This window comes from Physella acuta, unplaced genomic scaffold, assembly GCF_028476545.2.
Source record: "Physella acuta isolate Inbredline_101_S28 unplaced genomic scaffold, ASM2847654v3 ptg000171l, whole genome shotgun sequence".
Classification (NCBI taxonomy): Eukaryota; Metazoa; Mollusca; class Gastropoda; family Physidae; genus Physella; species Physella acuta.
Window position 1 is genome coordinate 121388 of NW_026731690.1, and position 25868 is coordinate 147255.

The 25868-nt window shown below is 33.6% G+C and overlaps 2 protein-coding genes across 2 annotated transcripts; both read left to right on the forward strand.

The window, feature by feature from the left end:
- Nucleotides 1-140: 140 nt before the first annotated feature.
- LOC131936187 (uncharacterized) lies at nt 141-11477 on the forward strand. The gene is made up of 5 exons (XM_059293101.1): nt 141-561; nt 3029-3293; nt 4576-4597; nt 4925-5126; nt 11247-11477. The coding sequence occupies exons 1-5, from the start codon at nt 340-342 to the stop codon at nt 11475-11477; spliced, it is 942 nt and encodes a 313-aa protein (XP_059149084.1). The 5' UTR covers nt 141-339.
- A 67-nt stretch (nt 11478-11544) lies between these two features.
- LOC131936222 (uncharacterized) lies at nt 11545-24904 on the forward strand. Its single transcript, XM_059293136.1, has 9 exons — nt 11545-11635; nt 17593-17696; nt 18024-18288; nt 18741-18762; nt 20188-20383; nt 22842-23025; nt 23422-23534; nt 24269-24532; nt 24801-24904. The coding sequence occupies exons 3-9, from the start codon at nt 18228-18230 to the stop codon at nt 24801-24803; spliced, it is 843 nt and encodes a 280-aa protein (XP_059149119.1). The 5' UTR covers nt 11545-11635; nt 17593-17696; nt 18024-18227; the 3' UTR covers nt 24804-24904.
- The last annotated feature ends 964 nt before the right edge of the window (nt 24905-25868 follow it).

A 25868-nucleotide genomic window follows, 5' to 3' on the forward strand; every position in this document is an offset into this window, starting at 1 on the left:
TAAGTTAAGTTGGAAATTCAATATTAGGGTTTGATTAGTTTGGTTGACGGTTTGAATTAAAATATGTTTAAAATATGTAAAGGCACATCAGATGTCTAATATACATGCAAAAATTCTTAGTAATTTTTTTATTACTTTAAGTTTATTAGATCTTTAGTCTAAAGAAAATAAAAGATATCGAATTGTACCTCTACTGTCTTTAATTTATGAAAATACCTAAATTAACCGTTTTATTACTATTTACACCAATAGTTACCTTAAAGTTTTACACGCCCAGTCGCAATGTGAAATTTAAGCATTTTATACTTGCAATAATATACGACTGGTATAATTTAACCCATGTATTGTATAATTTTTAGTCAAAGAATAAGTGATCAGCTTCTCAGCCCAAGTGTAGTTGAGACTGGAGGAACTTTTACTGTGACATGTGACGCGTCACGTGCTGGTGTTCCAACAACTGCTACAACAGTTCGGACGCTGGTGATTGAGTGGTCAGATGGTACACAGCAGCTTAAACCTTTAGCAAGATACGGACATAATGGTACTCAATACGATGCTAAGGTAACTCGTTCATGTAGTTTATATAGTTTATAATGGAAGTTGAATTAAATTTTACGTTGTCATTTTTAGTATGCTTCAAATGAAACGAATAAAACATAATACATTGACATTATTTAAATCTAATTTGATATAGTGAATTTTTTACTGTAAACGTAAGAGTATCTAATTTATGTCAGTTTGTGATTGACAATGGTGATGTTTATTAACCATGAGTACCCGTCTCACGTAAATTATAAGCCTATATATTTTTAATGTCATACTTGTTATGAAAAAATATAAAATAGTCATTGGTCAATACGCTATGTGCTTTACTACACGTTGAACGATATTGGTGAAAAAGTAAAAAAAAAATTATTACAAAAAAAGCTAAAACCCAATTATATACATTATTAGTCAACCAGTATTGAATGCATACACTGATTTAGGTACTTAAATTATTTCGTAAAAAAACTGGTTTTCAATTGTATTTATGTTATTTGTCAAAGTAATTTTTATTACTTTAGATCTAGAAAATTGTAAACATTTCATAGTGTACGTCGTGATAAGTAAATCTATAGATCTAAATCAAACGTGAATGAAATATTCCCTTTCATCACATTCTAAAATTGGAAGATGACGCCATTAGTGTTGTGTTGTTGTGTATTTTCTGTAGTTTAAACATGCGACATCTTCTTCTTCTTCTTCGTTCTTAATTTTTAGTGTTGGGAGGGATCTAGCCTTATCTGCCAGAGGGTTTGAACTCGAGACTTTTTTTTCGAATTTACCAACCATGAGCTTTGCCGACTCAACCATGCTTCCATCACAATTAAGGATTACGTGTCAACTGGTTATGCGCCATTGAGGCCATTGACTCCGATTTCAGCCTGCTTTTCTTTTTGGATTTGCTTCCATTGACTTTGTCCAACCAAGAACAAACTACAAGACAGCAGTTGTTTGATTTTGGAGTTGTCTCTCATTGTTTTTTTTGCGTTTTTGTCAGAACGATAAACTTTATTGGGGTTCCATAATTAAAAGTGTGTTTCTTCATTTGAATATGCCTTTCTTTATATTTTCCTTCTTTAAGTAAAATTTAGTTTATACATTTAAAACATCCGCCGTATTATTATCAACAAAAGTCCCTATCATTAATAAAAATGTCCGTATCCAAAATAAAATAGAAAATACATGTATTCTGTATATATATATATATATATATATATATATATATATATACATTTTCAACTGTCTTTTCATTTAGTTTTACAATAAATTTCGCTAGCTCTACAATCTGTCCAAGAAAGTTATTTATAGATCTAAATATCAGGTGGCCAAGAAAGTTATTTATAGATCTGGAATCTAGTTCGAACCAAATTATTTTAAAATCAGAATAATTTATTGAGTATCTTTATTAAACTTTATTAGTCCTTAAATATTTGATAAAAATGTTTCGTTTTTAGCTTCAAGGATCATCTAATTCAAGAATAATACTAGTGATTTATCTATCCCTATTCTAGATCTAGATCTAGATTCTAGAGTTACGGAAAACTAGACTTGACTAAACCAGTCGTAGAATCTAGATAATTCTATCTATATCTAGATAATACTAAACTATTTCAGACCTTCATTATTTTATATAAATCTTTGTTTATTTTAGCTATGCAATTGGCTAATTTAAGATACAATTTAATTTGAAAGTGACTAGACTTAGATCTAGATCTAGATAGGGCCCATGCGCGTAAATTAAGTTGCATAAGGAGACTCATAGTATTAAGTTACACCACAAAAAGCATCAATGACGTTACGAGTCTTGACAGCTACGTTGTTAGTGTAATAGGCTTTCAAGCGGGAGGCATGGGTTCTAGACATATCACGTCAATGTTAAAAAAAATGTCTTCAATTTTTTTTTAGATGTGAATGATAAATTTGACTATCTGAACTTGGCGGGATTCAGGGCAGATAAAGTAAAGCTCATCTGTTTCTTTGTCCTAAGCATATGAAGGAATAGTGTGGTCAGAGACATGCTCTGCCGGAATGGTTTTTTTAACGATAAAAACATGTTGTCTGAGACTTGGCGGGACACTGGGCAGGTGAAGTAGAATTTAGTAGGTCACCTGTGACGTCATATATGAAGGGATAGTGTTGTCAGACCTATGCTCAGCCGAAACCTTTTTTTTTTGAAAGATAAGAAACGTCTCTTTGAATATGGGGTCTGGTTATTTTGTGATGATAAGTGACAGACGTGATGTCATTTACGAATGATCCCCAAAACCCACAGTTATCCAAGGGATGACCGGGTAGTCTAGTTACATTTAAAATTTTTCTTTAAATGTACGCCTATATAGTTTTATTGGCATATATTATCATCTGATAACAAAAGTGATGGAAGTTTGAAATGTTTTTTTTATATCGTTAATTTAATATTATCTCGCAAAATTATGTTATTATTTATTTCTGTTTATATTTTAAATGTCTCCGTACATTATTACAGGGACCAAAAGATGTAACCTTTCAATGGAAGTTTGGCAGCAGGTTAAGTAATTTTAACAGTTTTACACCATATTCTGTACAAAACGCGACGTCAGTTGCTGAACCTGTGCTGGTCAGCTCTGGGGCAACCTGTGTCCAGTATATTCATTCGTCAACACTGAAGTTTCAAACAGAAGAAAAGTACGACGGCTACACGTATGTGTGTGTGGCTACAGAAAACAACAAGAACACAATTGTTGGGAATATGACGTTGTACACTAAAACAGGTATTTTGATGTTACTAAGATAATATTAAACATGATAAAAAGTATCTTTGAAAAGTTCTACATCAGGTAAATCAAATTAATTTTATATCAAGAGTTCTGAATATGGCTAATAGAAATTCATAAAAAACGTTTTAATTACAAGCTTTTATTTAATAATGCACTAAAATGAGAAAATAGAAGAATTTCTTTAAACATGAAAATGAGCTACTATTTAATTAACTAAAAAGAAAAGCGTTGGTCTCTATAATATGTATTTTATACATTACTTTTTCTAGAATTAAAGAAGCGACCCACGCTTTTCTTTTTAGTTATTTAAACAGTGGCTCATTATTGTTGTTAAAGAAAATCATTTTTTTTTCTACATTTAAGTCCAGTATTACTTAAACACTTGTTATTTAAACGTTTTTTATGAATTTTTTTTTCAGTATGTCTACTTTAAAATGTTTAATACAACAGATTTTAATAACTAAAAACGATTGCGCCAAAATGATTACGATAAAGCGCGTATAATAGTGCGGAATAGTTTCAGGTCTGTGTACTCATATTAGAAAATTTTCAAGCGTGCCTAGCAGCCCCCTCTCTTCCTCTCTAAGCATATCCCTACCACCCCCACCCTCACATGGTCTGGTGAGCTGTGGTTTACGCTAAATGTTTACAATCATAGAGCCGGGTTTAGTGACGGCTATTAAGGGCAGATAATTTAGTTTGAAACGATTTTAAACTTAGGGGAGGTAACTAAGAGAAGACTGCTTTCACGAAAGGTGTAGGGGTTGGGGAAAGGAGGTTGGTTTGGGGTGGTTTTCGTCCTTAACGACCTACTGATAGTGTTTTAAAGCAAATATTTTCAGTGGCAGCATTGGTACTGTCGAATTTACATATTATGAATTACTGAAAAGTAGAAAATAAAACTCGGCTCGTATTTATAATTCTCTTCGTGGAGACTATAGAAAACACCACGCAGCTTAGCCACCACCCTCATCCACATCTGTGGTTCACCCAGAATGTTTACAATCGTAGAGCCGGGTCAGCTATTAGGTGTGGGGGTGGGGAGGGAGGGTGAGGATAATCGTCTTTACCGGCTACTGATATTGTTTTAGAGCAAAATATTTTCAGTCGCAGTATTGGTAGTGAAGAAAATAAAACAACTAAACAGAGACGTACGCTTCGGCGCGGGTCAGCTCGTATTTCATAATAGGCTTACTATTTATTTCATCTTTGTATAAAATTGTTTGATTAGCGTAAATTATTTAAACATAGACTCTAAGAGTTGCAATATTTCCAGGGAAACAGTCCCCTTATACAAGGTAAAGATGACCACATTATTTATTACATTTTGTTTTATTTTTCAATCGTTACACATTTTATTTTTTAAATTTATTATGATTTTAAATAAATAGCGCCCGAAGTGTGTAATACAAAATTATTTGATAATGGTTGGATACAATTGAGCAGCATCATTATGTAGATACATTTAGATAAATGTTTTATTAAATGCACTGTTATCGAATAAAACTGGACTAGTTAGCAAGCTCATGTTATTTTGAATATTCATTTAATGACAACATATACAAACTAATATGTTTCAGCTGCTTTGTCCTAGAACTACTTAAAGTTAATTTTTCTTCTGCTAGTCAGCCACTTAGTGAAACCCTCGTCAACCCAAAAGCAGTTGATGTAGGAGGATCATTCACGGTGACATGTGACGCTTCACGTGCTGGCGTTCCAACAAATGCAACGACAATTTTAAGCCTGACTGTTGCAAGGAGAGATGGCGAAAAAGAGCCAATAACTTTAGCGAGATACAACACGCTTACCTTCCCATACGAGTCATCAGTAAGGAATTACTTATACAATTATATCATATTTTTTGGAAACTATCTTTAAAAATTCAACTTCTTGTCGAATTTTGCCATATTTTAATATGTTATGATATATCTTTTTAGTTTGTAAGTTAATTACTTACAATGTTTTCTATTACAGCTTTAATATGATTTTTTAATTTAAAAAAAAACAACTGACACCTCTCTCTCTTTTTCTCTCTCACACACTCTCTTCTTCTTCTTCTTCTTCTTCTTCTTCTTCTTCTTCTTCTTCTTCTTCTTCTACTACTATTTCTCTCTGGCAAATTTATAACCTCGATTGCAAATTGTCTATTGTAACTGTTTTTAATTTTAATTATTTTTATATTACTATGCTTAGTGGCTAATAGTTTTAAGGAATTATAATGAAAGACTTTGGAGATGTAATCAATTGAACAGACCAGATATTCTTGCTTTTATTTTTTCTTCAATCTTAATTTTTGTGTTAGAAAGTATCCTTTCCAACACATCTGAGTATTACGTGTCAACTTGTTATGCGCCATATAGGTTTTTGACTCTGATTTCAACCTGTTTTTCTTTTTGGATTTGCTTCCATAGTCTTTCTTCAACTAAGAACCAAACTACAAGTCAGCAGTTGTTTGGTTTTAGAGTTCTTTTTTGCTAAAATTGTTTATGTCCCAATCTTTCGAGCATCATCTGCACAGGGTTTCGATCTAAGGACTTTTCGGATTAGCAACCATGCTCTTAACAGACTCCCAATTCCGGCTCTAAAAATCTCGATTCAACAGAATGAAATCACTTTAATCTGCTCATAGAAGGAATCACTTAGCCTTCCTAACTTATATAAAAGATTCGATCGTAAACACAAACGCAAACATAAATACAAACGCAAATACAAATTGCAAATGCAAACCTAAACGCAAACAATACCATAGAAAATAATGTAAAATTAACGCGAACATACACGCTTAATGCTCAAAGTATAGACCAGGCGCCACATCGCATCTTGTCGGGGCGCTGGCGGACCAGCCTGATTCAGCTTAGTAAACGATAATAATACCCCAACTTATCAATAGTTAATTGCACTCACCTGAACGAACGTAGGCACCATAGAACTCACAGAAAGGCCTGGGGCGTCAAATAGCACCCTATTTGGGCGCTGGAGGCAGTGGCGTAGCTACCGTAAAGCTAGCGTAAGCAAGGCTTAGGGGCCCGAGGCAAATAGGGGCCCTTTACCCTCTTTAAATTTTTAAAAACTTTTACAAATGGGTGTTTAATATTTGTATAATAAAAATAATTATAAAAAGAAAACGAAAATCCTGTTTCTTTTCTACGATACGAGTAATCAAAAGTTCCAAAAAAGGGTTCCAAACCTTTCTTACTGGGGAGGGTTTGTACAGGGCCCGTCGGTATTAATAACACTATAGGCATTGTTGCATTGTCTGGCAAGCCGTTGAGAGAATTAGCCTATAAATAAATTTGAACAATTGACTCTTTTGTGAGATTGGCATCCGTCACCCGCAAATTTATACGCATCGTTAAAAACTCTCTACCCCAACGCCACAAACCTGCATCTCAACTCTCAGTCCTCACCGAAATTCCATCCACCCATGATTACGATTGAGCCATTTTTTTAAAAAATATCAGCCGTGGAAAGTGTTTTCACAACAAGCTGAGTCGAATATTTGTCAATGTTTTTCTGTTGGTTTTAACCTTAAGCACAATGTGTTTGTTGATCTAATTTATCTCTAATCAATATGCCGCTACTTCAAGTTTTTTGTTTGTCTGTCTCCTTATCCTTTAAGCATTAATACTAAAATGATCCAATCACCAAGAAACATAGGGAAGTCGTTTAGAATAGTTCAGACAACCCTTAACTGAAGGTGAAATTTCCTAACACAACCCCACACATGAGGAGCAGTCCCACCACCCTCGAAAAGAAGCCAGAAAGAAACTCTAAAGTTTTCTGCCATTAAACATTTTTAAAAATTTCGTTCGGGGAGCGGCCCCTGGACAGTAAGGCGGTTCTGTTTGTCCCTCAGATTTTCACAGCAGCTTTCTTAGCACCTGGGGTCACTTAATTGGGCGTCCTGCTCAAGGGGTCAGGGTCATTGCGGAATTCAACGGTCAAACTGCACATGTGCATCAGCCGGCGCCCCGGTCTCCCCCGTGAGCACTACGGCGCATACATTTGTTTCAATGAGCGCCATGCCCTAGAGATACGGAGGGCTACCATAATCAATGACTAAAGAAAATAAAGGGTGTCCTCCAGCCGCATCGACAGTAGTATACGATTAGGTGCCCCGAGTCTCTCCATTATTATGATGTCATGAAACAAGTTGCAGATATGCCCTTTGGGTCAGAAACTTGGTCATCCTAAGTATCGAACACACAGGAGCAGCTAAAATGGACTTCAAGGAACATATTAATCATTTTGCAAATTTATAAGAAAGAAAAAAATCTATATAAATCATAAGCAGCTTTTTAAAATTCGTGTTTTGTTAGTGGCGTCACAAGGTTCGATATCATCCGGTGCGTTTAGTGAGTGTAACCTCACCACGTTCAATAATTTTGCATTTTCGGTGGAGCGTTACCCCCTCTCCTTAATATTGTATTACTATAACTGAATAAAACATAGTTTTGACACTAAATGTGACGAATTTTCGTTATGGTGTCACGCCTAAATTGTGAGGCCCCTGCCCTGTGACGCTACTGTGTTAGGTTACTTAAATGTCACTGGCTTACAGTTAATTTGTAGGTTTGTTTTTACATAAAAGTGATATAACATCAAAGGTATTTTACGTTACGGGTACTACATAATAATAACGTATAATTACACAATTAGGACGTAAAAAATACACAATTTACAGATAGACGAAGGGGCCCAATAATAATTTTTGCATAGGGGCCCGAAAATCCTAGCTACGCCACTGGCTGGAGGACGCCCTGGATTCAATTTAGTGAAGGACTAAAATAACCCTTTTTGTCCACAGCTTATCGCAGTCTTTAAAACGAAAATGTGCACCATAGCTCTTACATCTAACATTTTGCGGGACGTCGGCGGACGCGCTTGATTTAAATTAGTGAATAAGTATAATACCCCCAGCTTGTCCGCAAACTGAAAAATAGACGTTAATATAGAAGACATTTAAGAGCGGCTTCTAAACTGATATTAATTAAAAATAATAATTTATAAACGGGAAGTTAAAGGTAGAAAATAAATAAAATGCATTATTTAAAATATCTGTGTTTTATCTACCACATTGCTCTTTATCAATCCAAGCTAATTATATACGTATTTTTTCCCAACATTAAAAAAACAAACTAATAAAAAATATTTTTTTTCCCAATTGTAATATTTTTTAAGGGAAGTAATTTGTGTGTGTGATCTATCAAGGGAAGTAATTAGTTGTAAACTGGATAAGGGAAGTAATTTAAACACTTTTTTCAGACATAATTAAAATTTTGTGAAGGGTGATTTATTTATATCGATGTAGCTGAGCCACCCAGATTACGGTTCGGTGGCTAAAAGAAAACTTGGGCCCCCACCCTTTACAGCCAAGTCGACAGCCATCTCTATCGATCAATCGTAATAAAATGGACCAGACGTCTTCGACACTACTTTTACCAGAAAATACAATGGCCAACAAAACCTTCCTGGTCACAAATTACGCACCGCTCTCCCCACAATCAACCCCGAAGCAGGTCTACCGTCCCTTACTACAAAAACATAATTTATATACAAAATATACTTTAACCAGTCTCAGCCCCCCCCCCCCCCCACTCTACCCCCTCCAAAGAACATTTAGTCCTCCCCACGAACATTTTAAGTACCCCCTCCCTATTCATTGGAGGAAAAAATCTGAAAGAAACACTAGTCGCATTTGTAGATAATATAGACTAAAAGTAAACCCTACCTTTATAATCGAAACCTGTTTCCTACTTTTGACCAGCTATAAAGAAAAACCACACGCAGACACCCTTCAATGTTCCTATATGTTCCATGTAACGTCACGTTTCGTTTTCCTTTCTACTATGAAAGTTTTTACTTAGCTTGTGCTTTCTCTATATTCTTCTGAATGAGAGATAGACAGAGAGACGGGGTGACAGAATAAGAAATAATTACTATAGACGAGATAAATGGCCTTAACGACTATAACGCCCCACCTTATTAATAGTCTATCGCACTGTTTAAAACGAACGTAGGTTCCAGAGCGCACACAGAATAACACTGGGAGTCAAATTGCATTCTACCGCGCAGCACGCCAAGGGACGTGTTTTTTTTTATCTATCAAGAAAATAATTGGTGCTAAAGGACTAAGGGATGTAATTTTTATACACAATTTTTCGTGAAGGATAAAACATTTTCTTTACTTTAGTTTGGGAAATGAAATGTGTTTTTCAAAGCCATCAATATTATTTTTTAAAAAATCATTTATTTAGGGACATTTCAAGAGTATTACACTATGGCAGGGGTCGGCAACCTTTTGAGACGGAAGAGCCAAAAGATGCAATTTACAAAATTTACCTGTTTTTACAGAGCCACTAACATTTTTTCTCAATATTTAGGATTAGGTTTATATATATATATATATATATATATATATATATATATATATATATATATATATATATATATATATAAAATTTAAATAAATAGCTTTAAATATGAAATAATATTTATTCATATTTTTAAAAATGCGCATGTTTCGCACAAAGCATAGTATAGTATTTTAGCTAGCTCTGCTAGAATAATAACATTAGTAATCATAAAATATAACTATAATCATTGAATATTTACATTAGTTACATAAATGTGAGCATTGACCGTTTGAAAGTTTGTTTAAATCTGGCTCATAACTTCTTGTTTCAGGAGGTTTCAAGCACGCCTCTAGATTTTTAGTTGTTAGTTGGCTTCTTACTTAACTTTTTATTGTATTCATGTAAGAGAACTCTTGCTAGCACGAATATGTTGACCTAAAGATCGTTAGCACTTCAGATGTTAACTTCTCCACGTTACTGTACCATCCTGCAAGACTATTCCATGCGTCACGTATGAGTGCCTCAACTCGCGATATTTCTTTTACAGCTGTCCAGTTGTGCAGCGTAACGTGCATGTTTTACTGGACCTTCAACTATTTTTGCTTGCTCTTTAGATCTATGAATTTCCGCTCCACAAATGAGTCGTTTTCAAATCCTGCAATTGCATTTGAAGCGAACCAGCATCAATTCCAAATAGTTCAAAGTTAATCTCATTTGTTTTTGTGTAGAGAGAGTCTACTACGAACGTCAGAGTACTTGCATTTGTTTTGAATTGCTCAAATCTCTTAGTGAATCCATCCTTCGTTTTGTTTGTTGTAATGCTGAAGCAATTCATGCTAATAGTTGCATTGAGTTCTAGATACTTTTTTTCAGCTTTTTTCGAAATTTACCGCTATCCGTGTCTTCAACAAAAATTTTTTTTTCGAAACATCCACTTCTCAAGCAAGGCATAGGCTGAGTTTTCGTTTTCTTGCAGTTTTACGTTTAGCTGGTTTATTTTCTTTGTGATATCTACCATGAAGTTGAATAATTCAATTCGGGATGAACAGTTTAATAGGAAGTACATTGAAAATATAGGGAGTACCTAAATATTCTAATAGAATAGCGAATGTTTAATGTTTATGTTCATGATTATATAATTTATTACAGAGTGTTGCAAGACGATATTTTTTATGAGTTTTGAAAATAAAATAAAACAATTATTAATATTTGTGCATGGGGCCAAAAAGCCGCATCTTGACATCAAAAGAGCCGCATGCGGCTCGCGAGCCGCAGGTTGCCGACCCCTGCACTATGGCGATCAAGCCGAGTTTTTTACAATAAGCATGTGTGCCACAGAATCCATATGAGCTATATAATATATTAAAAACATAAGTATATATATATATATATATATATATATATATATATATATATATATAGTCCTATTATATACATATATACATATATATACATATATATACATATATATATATATATACACACACACACATAAATAAATAAATATATATATATATATATATATGAGGGTATGTGAGTGTATATTGTGGTATATAATTATATACCATTAAAACAAAATTTTAAATTTAAGATTCCACCAAAAACATCACATGGCGGTAAAAAAAGGTTTTATTTCTCTGGACGGATTAATAAAACATCTGACAGACTAAATAACAGAAACACAATGATGATGAACATGACGGTCAACGATGCTGGATGTCCAGACGATGGCGTGTATATTTGTACTGCGATATACTTCAATTCAAATAATGATGTTTTAATGAGAGTCGGTATCAGAGTCTTACAATTACAGGCGAGTTAAAATACACAGATGTCATTTCAACCTTACGATTTGTTGTTAGTATAAATTTACATTTCAATATTACGTCTTTATCGATTATATCATATATTCAAATCTTTTAACAGCTCGCCTTGTTCCAGTGTCAATTATTTTATTTCCACGTGGTAATGAACTATCAGGTAGGCCTACATGAAAAATTTGCATAATTAAATAGTCAATTTAAAAAAAAGTATTGAGTTTTACAGCTACTTAAAGTACAATATCCATATGTTGCTGGTGTATTGCAACAAGCTTTTCGCGTTGACATAGTTGGGAGCATTTTAGTGTTAAAAGGATTAAAATATACATGACTATACAAGATAAGATACTATAAGATACTATAAGAGCGCACCAATTTGCCGACAAACGAGCGCCGACATAAGAGCGCAAACTAAAGATCGAAAAACCATACTTAATAAATAGGAACAAGAAAATTAACTCAGATCAGACGTCATCGTTTGAAGCTAACTCTTTATTGTTTCATTAAAAAACTAATTGTTCAGTTTCTTTAACTAAAAAACTGATATAATCAACATGAAGTCGAATTATTCTAAACGCAACGTAGTAACACAAACAAAGATTTTAAAAGTTAGGCCTAAAGTGAGAATATAAACTGAAATGAATTATAATAAAATGAAAATAATTTCAGACTAATAAAATGTTTCTTTATAGCTGCATTTATAATGCTGAGTTGTGAGCTATACCCCGTAGGTAGTCCATCATTGAATCATTAGCATAGGTCGAAGCAATCGCTTGCAATCTTCGGTTCAGCTGAACATATCTGTTCTTTGAAGATTCTGGTTGATTAACTCCAACTAGATGACGTTCCAGTTCGATTTTGATGTGATCTTGTACCAGACGAAACTGGTTGATGAACTCCAGGATTGTACTCTGTATAGCCAGGCAAGAGGCAGACACTGGCCCCAGCCCACCCCACTCAGGGAAAAATTATATGGGACACCTGACAAACTGGAAACCACAGTCCGGTTTGCCCATGAAGTTGGACTTGTTGTCTAATTCCTCCACCATAATCAAAAATTAAGAACGAAGAAAAAAGACCGTTTGTTGGAATGCGCGATGCCATCCCTCGACTGAGTTGTTTGTTCGTGGTAGATTTTCAGAGACACGATTATGGACATTCCAAATAGGTTTCTCCTTCGCCTCCCTATGTAACTATCCTCCCAATAATCTACCAGTGGCATAATTTCTGCAGGACTAGCTTCTGCTAAATCCTTATGTCGGCGCTCATTTTTCTGCGCTCTTATGTCGGCGCTCTTTTGTCGGCGCTCTTTTGTCGGCGCTCTTTGTCTGCGCTCTTATGTCGGCGCATTTTTGTCGTGCGCTCTTTTGACGGGTCACCATACAGACAACAGTTTGTTGCTTATTTTACCTCCTATGGGAAACAAAAAAGGTGAAATAAGAACGTTTCAGTCTCAATGAAAATGTACTTAAATTATCATGTTTACACACTTAACTACTCGTCCCCACGCGCACACACACGTACGTACGCACATCCACACACACAGGCACGACTGCAAAACTAAAATAAAATTTCGAATCTGTTAGTTTATAAAGCTTAGGAAAAATAACATTAAATCTAGATTTAGAGTTTTTCAGGATTATATTTATACCAGATAAATGGCCCGTTTAAGGTGAAAAACAACGGGCGCTAGATTGATAGATTTATCTCTAAACCGAAACCAAAATCACCACCTCAACTTCAATTTTAATTGGAAACGAAAATTTCACTGAAATCGCATTTTTATCCAGATTCGGCAATTTAGCCGAAATGAATCAGCTAATAACACTAACCTTAATCCTGATACTAACGCTTACTATGTATATTACTTTATCGGTATTTTTTGTATATCTACATTCAATTCTAAAATGAAACATTATTATTAAGTATCGATTCTTAATTCTTTATTTGATTTAACAATCAATGTCGCCATTGTAAAATTTGTATCACAATACTTAGTCTGGTAAATTTGTAAATTGGTCAGGGGTAGGGGGGGGGGCGTAGACATTTTATGGCGGGAAAGGGGGCCTAACAAGAGATGCCTGAAAGAAACACTTCATGCAAACCACTTTTAAGATTAGACAAATAAAATTGAATGGTAATGGTAAATCTTTTTTAACCTACCAACTTGGGTATAGAACAAAACAAAACACAACACACCAACCAGATATAACAACACAAACACAACACAAACACAATACAAACACAATACAAACACAACACAAACACAACACAAACACAACACAAACACAACACAAATACAACACAAACGCAACACAAAAACAACACAAACACAACACAAACACAACAAAAACACAACACAAACACAATACAAACACAACACGAACTCAACACAAGCACAACACAACACAAACACAACAGAAACACAACAGAAACACAACAGAAACACAACAGAAACACAACACAAACACAACACAAACACAACACAAACACAACACAAACACAACCACAACACAAACACAAACACAACAAAAACACAACACAAACACAATACAAACACAACACAAACACAACACAATCACAACACAAACACAAACACAAACACAACACAAACACAACACAAACACAACACAAACACAACATAAACACAACACAAACACAACACAAACACAACAGAAACACAACAGAAACACAACACAAACACAACACAAACACAACACAAACACAACACAAACACAACACAAACACAACACAAGACAACACAAACACAACACAACACAAGCACAACACAACACAACACAAACACAACACAAACACAACACAACACAACACAAACACAACACAAACACAACACAAACACAATACAAACACAACACAAACACAACACAAACGCAACACAAAAACAACACAAACACAAACACCAACACAACAAAAACACAACACAAACACAAACACAAACTCAACACAAACACAACACACACACCACAAACACAACACAAACACAACACAAACACAAACACAACACAAACACAACACAAACACAACACAAACACAACACAAACACAACACAAACACAACACAAACACAACACAAACACAACACAACACACACAAACACAACACAAACACAACACAAACACAACACAACACAAACACAACACAAACACAACACAAACACAACACAAACACAACACAAACACAACACACTTAAACACAACACAAACACAACACAACTTAAACACAACACAAACACAACACAAACACAACTTAAACACAACACAAACACAACACAAACACAACACAAACACAACACAAACACAACACAAACACAACACAAACACAACACAAACACAACACAAACACAACACAAACACAACACAAACACAACACAAACACAACACAAACACAACACAAACACAACACAAACACAACACAAACACAACACAAACACAACACAAACACAACACAAACACAACACAAACACAACACAAACACAACACAAACACAACACAACACAAACACAACACAAACACAACACAAACACAACACAAAACAACACAAACACAACACAAACACAACACAAACACAACACAAACACAACACAAACACAACACAAACACAAACACAACACAAACACAACACAAACACAACACAAACACAACACAAACACAACACAAACACAAACACAACACAAACACAACACAAGCACAACACAAACACAACACAAACACAACACAAACACAACACAAACACAACACAAACACATCACATACATAACACAAACACAAACACAACACAAACACAACACAAACACAAACATAACACAAACACAACTCAAACACAATACAAACATAACACAAACACAACACAAACACAACACAAACACAACACAAACACAAAACAAATACAACACAAACACAACACAAACACAACACAAACACAACACAAACGCAACACAAACACAACACAAACTCATTACAAACACATCACAAACACAACACAAACACAAACACAACACAACACAACACGAACACAACACAAACACAACACAAACACAAACACAACACAAACACAACACAAACATAACACAAACACAACACAAACACAATACAAACATAACACAAACACAACACAAACACAACACAAACACAACACAAACACAACACAAACACAACACAAACACAACACAAACACAACACAAACACAACACAAACACAACACAAACACAACACAAACACAACACAAACACAACACAAACACAACACAAACACAACACAAACACAACACAAACACAACACAAACACAACAAAAACAAACACAAAAGAAAACACAAACACAATGCAAACAAAACACAATGCTAACAGAAATGAAAACACAAACGCAGCACAGAAACACAAAAAAACACATAAATTTGCATTAACATTTTGCTAATTGTATTATTGCAACAATAATTCCTTCTTGTATGTCCGTAGATTTCGCATTCACATTTTTTTCAATAGCGTGAGTTGAATTTATTTTAAATTACCTCCCTTGGATAATTACAAAACAATTTGATTAATTCGTTTGTTCGACCCTATAATTATTAAAATGTATCCACTTTTTATAGGAATATAAACGAAAATGTTATTTGACATTAATCCTTATAATGTTTTAGCAATGTGCGAGTGCAAAAGAGTAAACACGGGGGTAACTATAAGACAATTTAAGTCGTTATATAAACAAACTCTTCTATATATATATATATATATATAATTCTCTTCTTGCAGTCGTCAGGAAACAAGCTGCAAGCACGCCTTGCAACCCCCTCTCTTCCTTTCTAGGCATATCGCAACCACCCCCACCCCCACATGGTCTGGTGAGCTGTAGTTCACGCTAAATGTTTACAATCATAGAGCCTGGTTTACTGATGGCTATTAGGGGCAGATAATTTAGTTTGAAACTAGTTTAAACTTAAGTGAGGTAACTTCATGGAGACCATAGAAAACCCCTCGCAGCTTAGCCACGACCCTCATCCCCACCTGTCAGGTTACTCATCCGCTCTCCAGGCAAATCGCTACCACCCCCACCCCACCAATCTGATGAGCTCTGCTTCACAACGAATGTTTACAGTAGTAGAACCGGGTTAATGACGACTATTAGGGGCAGATAATTTAGTATTAAACTATTTGAAAGGAAGGGGAGGTAACAATCTTTTTTTTTGTCTGTAAACAGCTGCTCTCGCTGGGCGAAGGGGCGTGGGGAGGGAGGGCGGGAAGACGGGCTGGGGGAGGTAGTGCAGGAGGGGAGGATAGTGTTGAATTCACAAATTATGAATTTCTGATAAGCAGAAAATAAAACAACTAGATTGCGCCGTATGCTTCGTTGCGGGTCAGGTCGTTTGTTTATATTAGCAATGAAAGAAAGTTTAGTTAATAATCATTACTTATTAATATTCTCAGCTTTTTGAAACCCGTTTAGTATAAATATGTAATTAGTTTATTTTTATTTTTGTGTGAAGTTAGAGAACGGGAGAAAATTAAAGTTTAAATTTTTGTCGCAGTTACTTTTCTTTAATATGAAAAGCAGGGTGCTCAAGCAAGTCAATTGTCACTCTTAATATTTATGTAAAAATAATTTAATTTCAATAGACAGTGCCGCAAGTTCCCCCGTTAATACTATTGCGCCTACGTTCTTTTTAAAGATTTCGATACAATAAGAATAAGATAGACTACTATAATCGTTCACTGCAGCGCCTATGTTCCCCCGTGAGCAATATGTCCAAGTAATACCGCAACTGCTTATTTTGCATTTAAAAACTAGAAAACGAGGCCCCGCTGTAAAATCCCTTGGTCAACTTGGAATATGATGGTGACACTCATCACTTATACACCGCATTCAATAACAAATACAGTAATATGTTAGAGCCCTATCTTTGATAGGCGACATTTATTAATCAACAATGTAGTAGGCGTACATACAACGACAACCAATTGTTATTTTATAAACGAAGATTTTAACACAAGCAACAGTAAAACATAGACGCCGAACACAATATATTTGCATGCATTTCTCTGTTATTTTATTTAGTTATTCATAATTATTTTTTCTTGTTTTAATTAATTTTTATTTTTCAATAAAGGCGACACATACCAATATCTGCTCCAGAGGGGAGCGTATCTACCCCAAAAGTGGCAATTGGAATTTACTGAGGGAGAAAAGGTCAATTTAAAGTGTTTTGTTAAAGTAAGTTCAGTAAATAAATGAAAAAAATTGCGTGAACACAAAATTAAAATCAATAACAGTAATATGACATTTACTTAATTTCCCGATAAAGTTAAGATTCGTAACGAATTTAAATAGAGTTTTTTTGGTGACTAAAGTAAAACGTGTGTGTGTGTGTGTGTGTGTGTGTGTATGTGTTAATTCATAGCTTATTTCTTTTATTCCCATACTTCACAGTTTAACATGGTATTTCTTACGTATTCTGAGCAAACATAAAAGTTGATAAAAATTATATTTTAACTGTAGATATATGTTTGTTCTTTTGTATTTAGTACTGTATAATTGCAGGGATCTAGCAATGTAAACATCCAATGGAGGTTTGGCAACAAGGAAAGTAACTTTAGTAGCCTTATATCGTATCCTGACAAAAACGCTGTAACAATTGGCAAACCTGATTTAATCGATTCTGGGACAACCTGTGCCAGGTACCTTCATTCGTCGACACTGAATTTTCAAACAGAATACAAGTATGATGACTACACGTATGTGTGTATGGCTATAGAAGACAACAGAGAAACAATTGTTGCTGGTATGATGATACGCGTAAGAGAAGGTACATTTAATTTACTGCACTGGCTTATAACCAAGAATATATTAATATAATATATTGTTATATTTTATTAGATTTACAAATTATCACTATTTTTATTACTTATCTTTCATTCAGAAGGTCATCGAAAAAACTATTCGTAAAGCATTACTATTTTAAGGGGGTAGGTTCTGGTAAAACATTAATTACCAGAGAGCAAACACATTTTTTTCTCTATAACTTTTTAAAGGTACAACCGAATTCGCAATATTTTATCAATGTTGGAAATCCTACAAAGAGCTTAATTTTTCAAGCTGACCGCCTTTGTCATACTTACCAAAAATCTTTGCCAATTATTTTTTTTAGCGGAAATGCATTTACGGATGTACCTTATAAAAGCGGTAGAGAAAAAAATGTTTTCTCTCTAGTATTAAAAATACAAAATACAAAATCAATTGATTTTATTGAAATTACAGAGTTACGTCTAAAACCTGTAAGGTATGTATGACATCAGTGCCAATAGGAGTGTAGTGAAAACATTCCTTACTTAAACCCCTCGAAATAAACCCCTGAAAAAAACCTCAGGGACACAACAACAACATACACTAAACCCTCGACAGAAACCAATATAAAATGTTGTTATATATATATAAATAAATAAATAAATAAATAAATAAATAAATAAATAAATAAATAAATATATATATATATATATATATATATATATATATATATATATATATATATATATATATATATATATATATATATATATATATATATATATATATATAAACCCGCAGAAAATGATATTTAATTTTTCGTCTTTTAAAATATTCATTTGTCTCAGTAATATATAAATATGGATGAGGGAGACAAATGTTTTATCTATACAATTTCAGGGCGACAGTAGAATGCTGGTATTTAATTTTTTAATTCAGATACCAAATGATATTTTTGAGGTAGAACCGCAATGAAAAAATCTTTTTTTTAGAAATATATTTTACAAAGTAAATTAATGAGAAATTCATTTTATTTTTAAAACTAGCAAGAATGATTTATCGTATTTTTTTTTCTTATAGTAAAGTCATAACAGCTGAAACTCAGGGATTTTGGCCTTGTAATGGCTATTGTCAATTTTGTTTTGTTACCGTTGAGCGTTATGTCAGAGGGTTTTATGTTTAGAGAGTTATTTGTCCGGTTTATATTCTCTTTCAAACTTAGAAAATTTATTTTGAATTACTAAACTATTCTTTTGCAATGTTTTGTAACAAAAGTATAGCTAACATACGTATTTGTGTTACTGTTTCGCCGCGTAATATATTTTGCCATTGTGGTTTTGAAAGATATATCGTAAAGTAGTTTGTGGTTGTTCTTTACCTAGTGTTAAATATGGATATTATTTATGATTTTTGCTAAAGTTTTAATGTTGTTGGAATACGACACTAGAGTGTATTTACTAAAGTTCAAACTTTAAAATCTTTAACCTTAGAATGACTAGTACTTAAAACCAACAGCCGTTTATTAATTTTAAAGAACAGTGCATGTAAAGCTTTGATTATTTGTGCAATTGGTTAAAGAAATACATTTGGTTTAGGTTATTTTATTACGTTTCATCCACACAAATTTATTTTGACATGATATTTTGTTCATGTTGATTTTTTAAATATTAGCTTTAACAAATACCTGTCATCTTATTAACTTACATCTTAGCATATTATTTACATTACTCAACCAATTTTATTTACAATATACGTTAGACAACTGTTCTATACAGATTGTTATTCGCTAAAACTTGAGTGTTTAACTGTTGTATAATATTGCGAATCTTTAGATGTATCAATCAGTCTGTTTTGGCATTTTCCATTTTTAAAGTAATAGATCCTTTTCAATTTTTAAATAAATATTTTATTACATTGGAAGTGACAGCGATACGATTGTTAACCCAAGAGAGGTTAAAGAAGGCGGATCATTCAACGTTACTTGTGACGCATCACGTGCTGGTGTTCCATCAAATACTAAAAACCTTCAAATATTATATATTGTATGGACGGGTGCATCGAATAATTCAGTATTATTAGCAAGATACTGGACCTACTCTACTCCATATGAATATAAAGTAAGTCAATTTTATGCAAATAAAAGGGATTGTGTGGCATACGGGCGGAATAGTTTTCTGAAGACTTCCATAAAGTATAAAACTTCGCTTCATTACCGTCCTGCTATTATTTAATTTTTTTTACTGTCTTCCTAAAATCAAACTGATGTCTAAAAAATTATATTAATCATTTCTAACATTTTAGGTTATTAACGTAAAGTAAAAGTTACATAATTAAGATAATCTTACTTCCTGCCATTAAAAAATTGTAGTTTTTTTCTGATAAAAATTTGACAATTTTTTTCCATGGATCGGGATAGATAACTACACAAAAAATATACAAATTACAAGAAAAATACTGATGGCTTTCTTTTAGTGTATTTCCATGCTCGAATTTTAATGGAATTGATAAAGGGTAAACCAAAAGTATTTGAGATACTGCCTAAATTTATTACAGAAATAAAATAATAATACGCTGCACGAGAGAATGGTGGTTAATAAAAATTCACCCAAAAGCACTAAGCAGAGAATAAAACGTTTATAAGTATAATTAAAAGGTTATTATGATCTACAACTGCGTTTCACGATGATTTAAAGCTACACCAAATTAAGTTTATTGTTGCAAGCGTCGCTAAGCGAAGACACGCCGATTTAGGTAGTACTTGTTTTGAAAATACAAAATATTTTTTACTTGAATATTATTCTAAATAAAATCTTGTATTGATGTTTACGTATACGTTTCAGGAAGTGGCATTCACATCCGGACTAAGTAGAGATTAAAACAATATAGGACTAAATCTAAACTTGTTTTGTGTCAGTTACATTAGTTTTCAATTAGTTTGTTAGTGTTGAACTACACCGAAAAGTGTTTTTTTTTAATGATGGATAATACTGCAACACCGAAACTACTAAAATTGCATTAGTATTTGTAACAGACTGTACTTCTTGTATGATTTTTTATATTGTATTTAAAATGAAGTTGTATGAAAGTAGAGTACCTGGCCAATGGAAGGACTGTGTGAGCGACTAATCATGTTTTTCCATGCTTTTTGTTAGATCGCTCACTGACATTAGGGGAGAGAATGTAGGGTATAAAAGGGGAGCGCAAGATATACTAAGTGCCTGTGCCTGTATAGAAAAATGTTGTAAGATGTCATCCCGTCACTCTGTTTCTGGATTGTATTATGATTATGATTGCTGTTATTTCACTATGGATTTTCATTATTAATTCCTATGGATTTATTTTATTAATGTGAATAAAGTTGTAAGTTGAAAGAACTGTTATTCGCATGCATTGAAGAAATCACAAAAGCACCGTATTGTCTCATTTACAAATGCGTATTGCTTCAGTATTGTTTCAGTTTTTGGTACTGAATATAGTGACACATCCACGGAAAATCTTTTTGCTGTATTTTGTGGGAATCATTCGTTTCATATTCACTATCCAGGACACATGGTGCCGACCATTTATTTGAAATATTGATCTTTATCTCGCTGTGTGTATCCATTAAGTATTGCGTCACATTAAATATATGCGTGTTTGTTAGCCTAATAAATTTGAACCTAGAACTTACTATTGTAAAAAATCATATTGGGTTCAAGTTTCTTAAACGCTAATTAAGTAAGGCAATTATTTTTTTTAAATATTATCATTACATATTCAAATTTTTCAAATGTTATATTGGCAATGAGACTTACACAATACAAAATAGTCTACTAAAATATATCCATTCATCCATCCATTCATTCGTTCATTCGTCCGTCCGTCCGTTCGTCCATCCATCCACCCATTCGTCCGTCCATCCGTCTATTCAATTCGTCTACCCTTGCAGCCTCTTTACCTGCCTCGCTTTTTCCTTCATCCCTATATCTGATTCTCCATGGTTGGGCGAATTGCGGCTCGCGAGCCGATTGCGGCCCACCACAGATTTTTTTGTGGCCCACCATAGATTCAGGAAACCCCGCATTAAACTGAGATTTGCTTCATGTCCGCGACCGAAAGTTTGTAACGTTGGTTTTTTTATTAGAGCGGCTATGTTAATGCGCATGCGCAGGCAGTGAAAATACCTACTTTCCCGGTTTGTCAGTTTTATTTCAGTTTTGTCTATGCACATGTAAAATTAAAACATTTCCAAATTACGTGAAGTCATGAACCCTACAAAAAAGCGTAAAATTGGTAATGAATCCCTTGTGCTTTATAAAGAATGGAAATACGTATGTTTTAGGTAACAGAGACAAGTTTTATCTATTGATTTTTGTGATACTATTTTTTAATTTTCTGAAATGAAATGTAATGCTAACTAAAGAATACAATTATTTTAAACGGTGCGGCCCTCCGCTAAAATCCGCTATACCACAAAGTGGCCCAGGAAGCAAAACCATGCGTTTCTCTATCCATTATCTATTCATACATACATCTATCTATCAATCAACCAGTCTCTCCTTCCATCCGTTTAGTTTTGAAATATTTTTTTTTTAGTTTAAACCGTATTCTCTACCCGAGAGGAACTGGAGTTTTAATTTTGTTGGAAACAACAGAAACACAATGAAAATTGAAATAATTGTTCAAGACGCTAAATGTGCAGATGCTGGATTGTATGTTTGTAGAGCTTCAATCGATAACAACTTGTTTTTCATTGGCCACCAGAATCTCAGTATTGTAGGTAAGTCTGGCATCCCCAGTCTGTCCACTATTCTCATGCCTGGAATGATGTATTTTTACGATCTTCGGAATTTATTTATATAGCTAAAATAGAAATTTGTAAATTTATTGAAACAATTTCGTTACACAACTTGCTATTGAACGTTTGAATTTAGACATAACAAATATGATGCATGATTTAATTTTAGAGTTTACAACAGCAGATCTTTGATAACATTTTTGTGTATTTGAAAGTTTTAATTTCTGAAAGTTTAAAACTATTTTTGTAAATTCATGTTTATTTTTTTTTACATAAGATCAATAAATTCGTTTTTAAAAATAGCAATTAAAGATATTTTGTTTTTGCTCACAACCATAAATTAATATTATTTTATTGCTTCTTACAATCTTTGAACAGCCCAAGTAGTTCCTGTGTCCCTGACTTTAGTTCCCCAGAATGCCAACGGACGGGGTCCATACGAGTCGGTCAATCCTGCAGGGTCTAATGTTACTTTGTTTTGTAATGCCACTGTAAGTATTGCCATTGTTTTCTCATTTGTTTATAACAAACGAATAACTGAAATGCAAGTATTTGTGCCGGAGCTAGAACAGTTAAATATGTTCTATTTCCTGTGATTTTTTTTCCGTAGCTTTATTAAGCAAAAAAAACTGTAAGTCAATTGGGTAAAGAAGGATTCTCGAGTCACGGACTTGTGTTGCCGTCAAAAGAGGTCACGAGTCAAAAAAGGGAACTGTTTAAAACGACTAAATTAATGGTGGCGGTCCTAATTAAAATTGTAGATCTAAAGGTCAAATCGTGACGTGGTTAGGAGAGGGAGGGGTGGCGGCCAACCAGGGCGTCAACCCTTAATGGGCGGCAGAAGAGTAGACAAATAAATTAAAAAAGCGCATTTAAAGCAGCAGTATTGAATTATACACAGTCAATGTTAAAAAAATTTACAGCTTTAATGATGTACATACTGACAAGTAAAACAGACTAGGGTCGGAGATGGTAAATGGGAAGGCGAGACTGTTTTGTCGAAATTTATTAAAAAAATACAACAATGATTTTTTAAATTCCTAATTACCTGATTTTGGAGTTGTCTCTTCTAGACGAGTTGCTGTCCCGAGCTATCGAGCCTCATTTGCCCGAGGTTCGAACTCGAGACTTTTTGGTTCAGCAACCAATAAATTAACTGATAAGACCACGGCGTTCTCTTATTTTGTTCTTTCCTTATTATTATAGAAACCATGATTTATTGCAGGGACCAAAGAACGTGACCTTTCAATGGAAGTTTGGTAGCAGATTAAGTAACTTTAGCAGTTTTACGCCATATCCTGTACAAAACGCTGTGTCAGTTGCTGAACCTGTGCTGGTCAGTTCTGGGACAACCTGTGTCCAGTATATTCATTTGTCAACACTGAAGTTTCAAACAGAAGACAAGTATGATGGCTACATGTATGTGTGTGTAGCTACAGAAAACAACAGAGACACTATTGTTGGGAACATGACGATATACTCAAAAAAGGTATATTTATATCGATTAAGTATTTATTAATTTTATGCTTTAACTGAACGGAAATAAAAATTCCATACAATAGAATATGATTTTGATAAATATTATAGAATTGTTTGCAATACATAGTTTATTAAATTAATCATTAAAAATTGACTATTCACACTTTTTAAAATTCAGGAATTTAAAAGTCTTTTATAAACGAACATTTTTATTCAGATTAATTTAGTTAGTTCGATTCCTTACATTTATTATTAAACTATGCTTCTAATTATTTCAGTGAAATTGGTGACATTGCAGGAGACTTTGAATAACGCTTGATGAACTTTCTCTTGAACACAAAAGTAGTCTAAATAATGATGCTAGTTGATTAAAGCATACACGTTATTATTCGGAATTTTGTTTTGTTTGCGTGTTATTGTAAAAGTAACATTTCGAATTAACGCTATAGGCCTACATAGTATGGATAAAACTATGAGAGTGTCTCCCTACGAGATAACTAAGGATGTTTATCGTACTCCCCTGCATCCCCTTGTACCAGAATACAGCATAATGCGTTACCGGCAATCGTTGATTTCAGTTGAAATGAGTTTTTTAAAATTGTTTTTAACTTGTCCAAGCGTTGTTGTATTCGCAATAAACGCTAATTATTCGAGTCAATGTGGGTTATAAATTAAGGTATATTAGAGTTTGTTTGGTTAGAGTGTAGCTTGTCGAAGGCGCAAGCTTATTTGGTCTACTTGTGGTCGTGTCTTTAAAACAATTTCGATAATAGTATATTTTAGTTTTAAATTAAAAACAACAAAGCAATACAGTGTTATACTGTTTATATATTGTTTAGTAGGTCTCGTGGCCTTAACTGTTAGACCCTTACAGTATTAGTACTTGTTATGAATGAAGCAATCAAAAATGATCTATTCGGTACAATATACTATTATTCTTGGCTCTTAAAATTTCGGCAAAGAGTATCACCTTCCACCCTTTATGTTTATGTTTCAAATATTGTGGTATCAAATACTCTTATCGAAAATTTATAATATAAGTTATAACCTAATAGGAATAACAAATGAATACATAATAAATAAAGCCAAAGTCGAAATAATAACAATGAATACAATGATTTGGGCGAGTTGGGATTTCCCAATGTGGACTATCTATGTAGGAAAATAACAAAAATATAATGATTGCATTAGTACTAAGCCCTGAAATGACAGATTAGATAGTATACTGACGTCTCGACCACGATTTCACATTGCGTGTTGGCGAAACATATCTTATTCCTTGACTTAGTTCTTTTACATGTTTATCCGAAATAATATTAAAGGGTAGAATAGGTCTCTTAAATTTA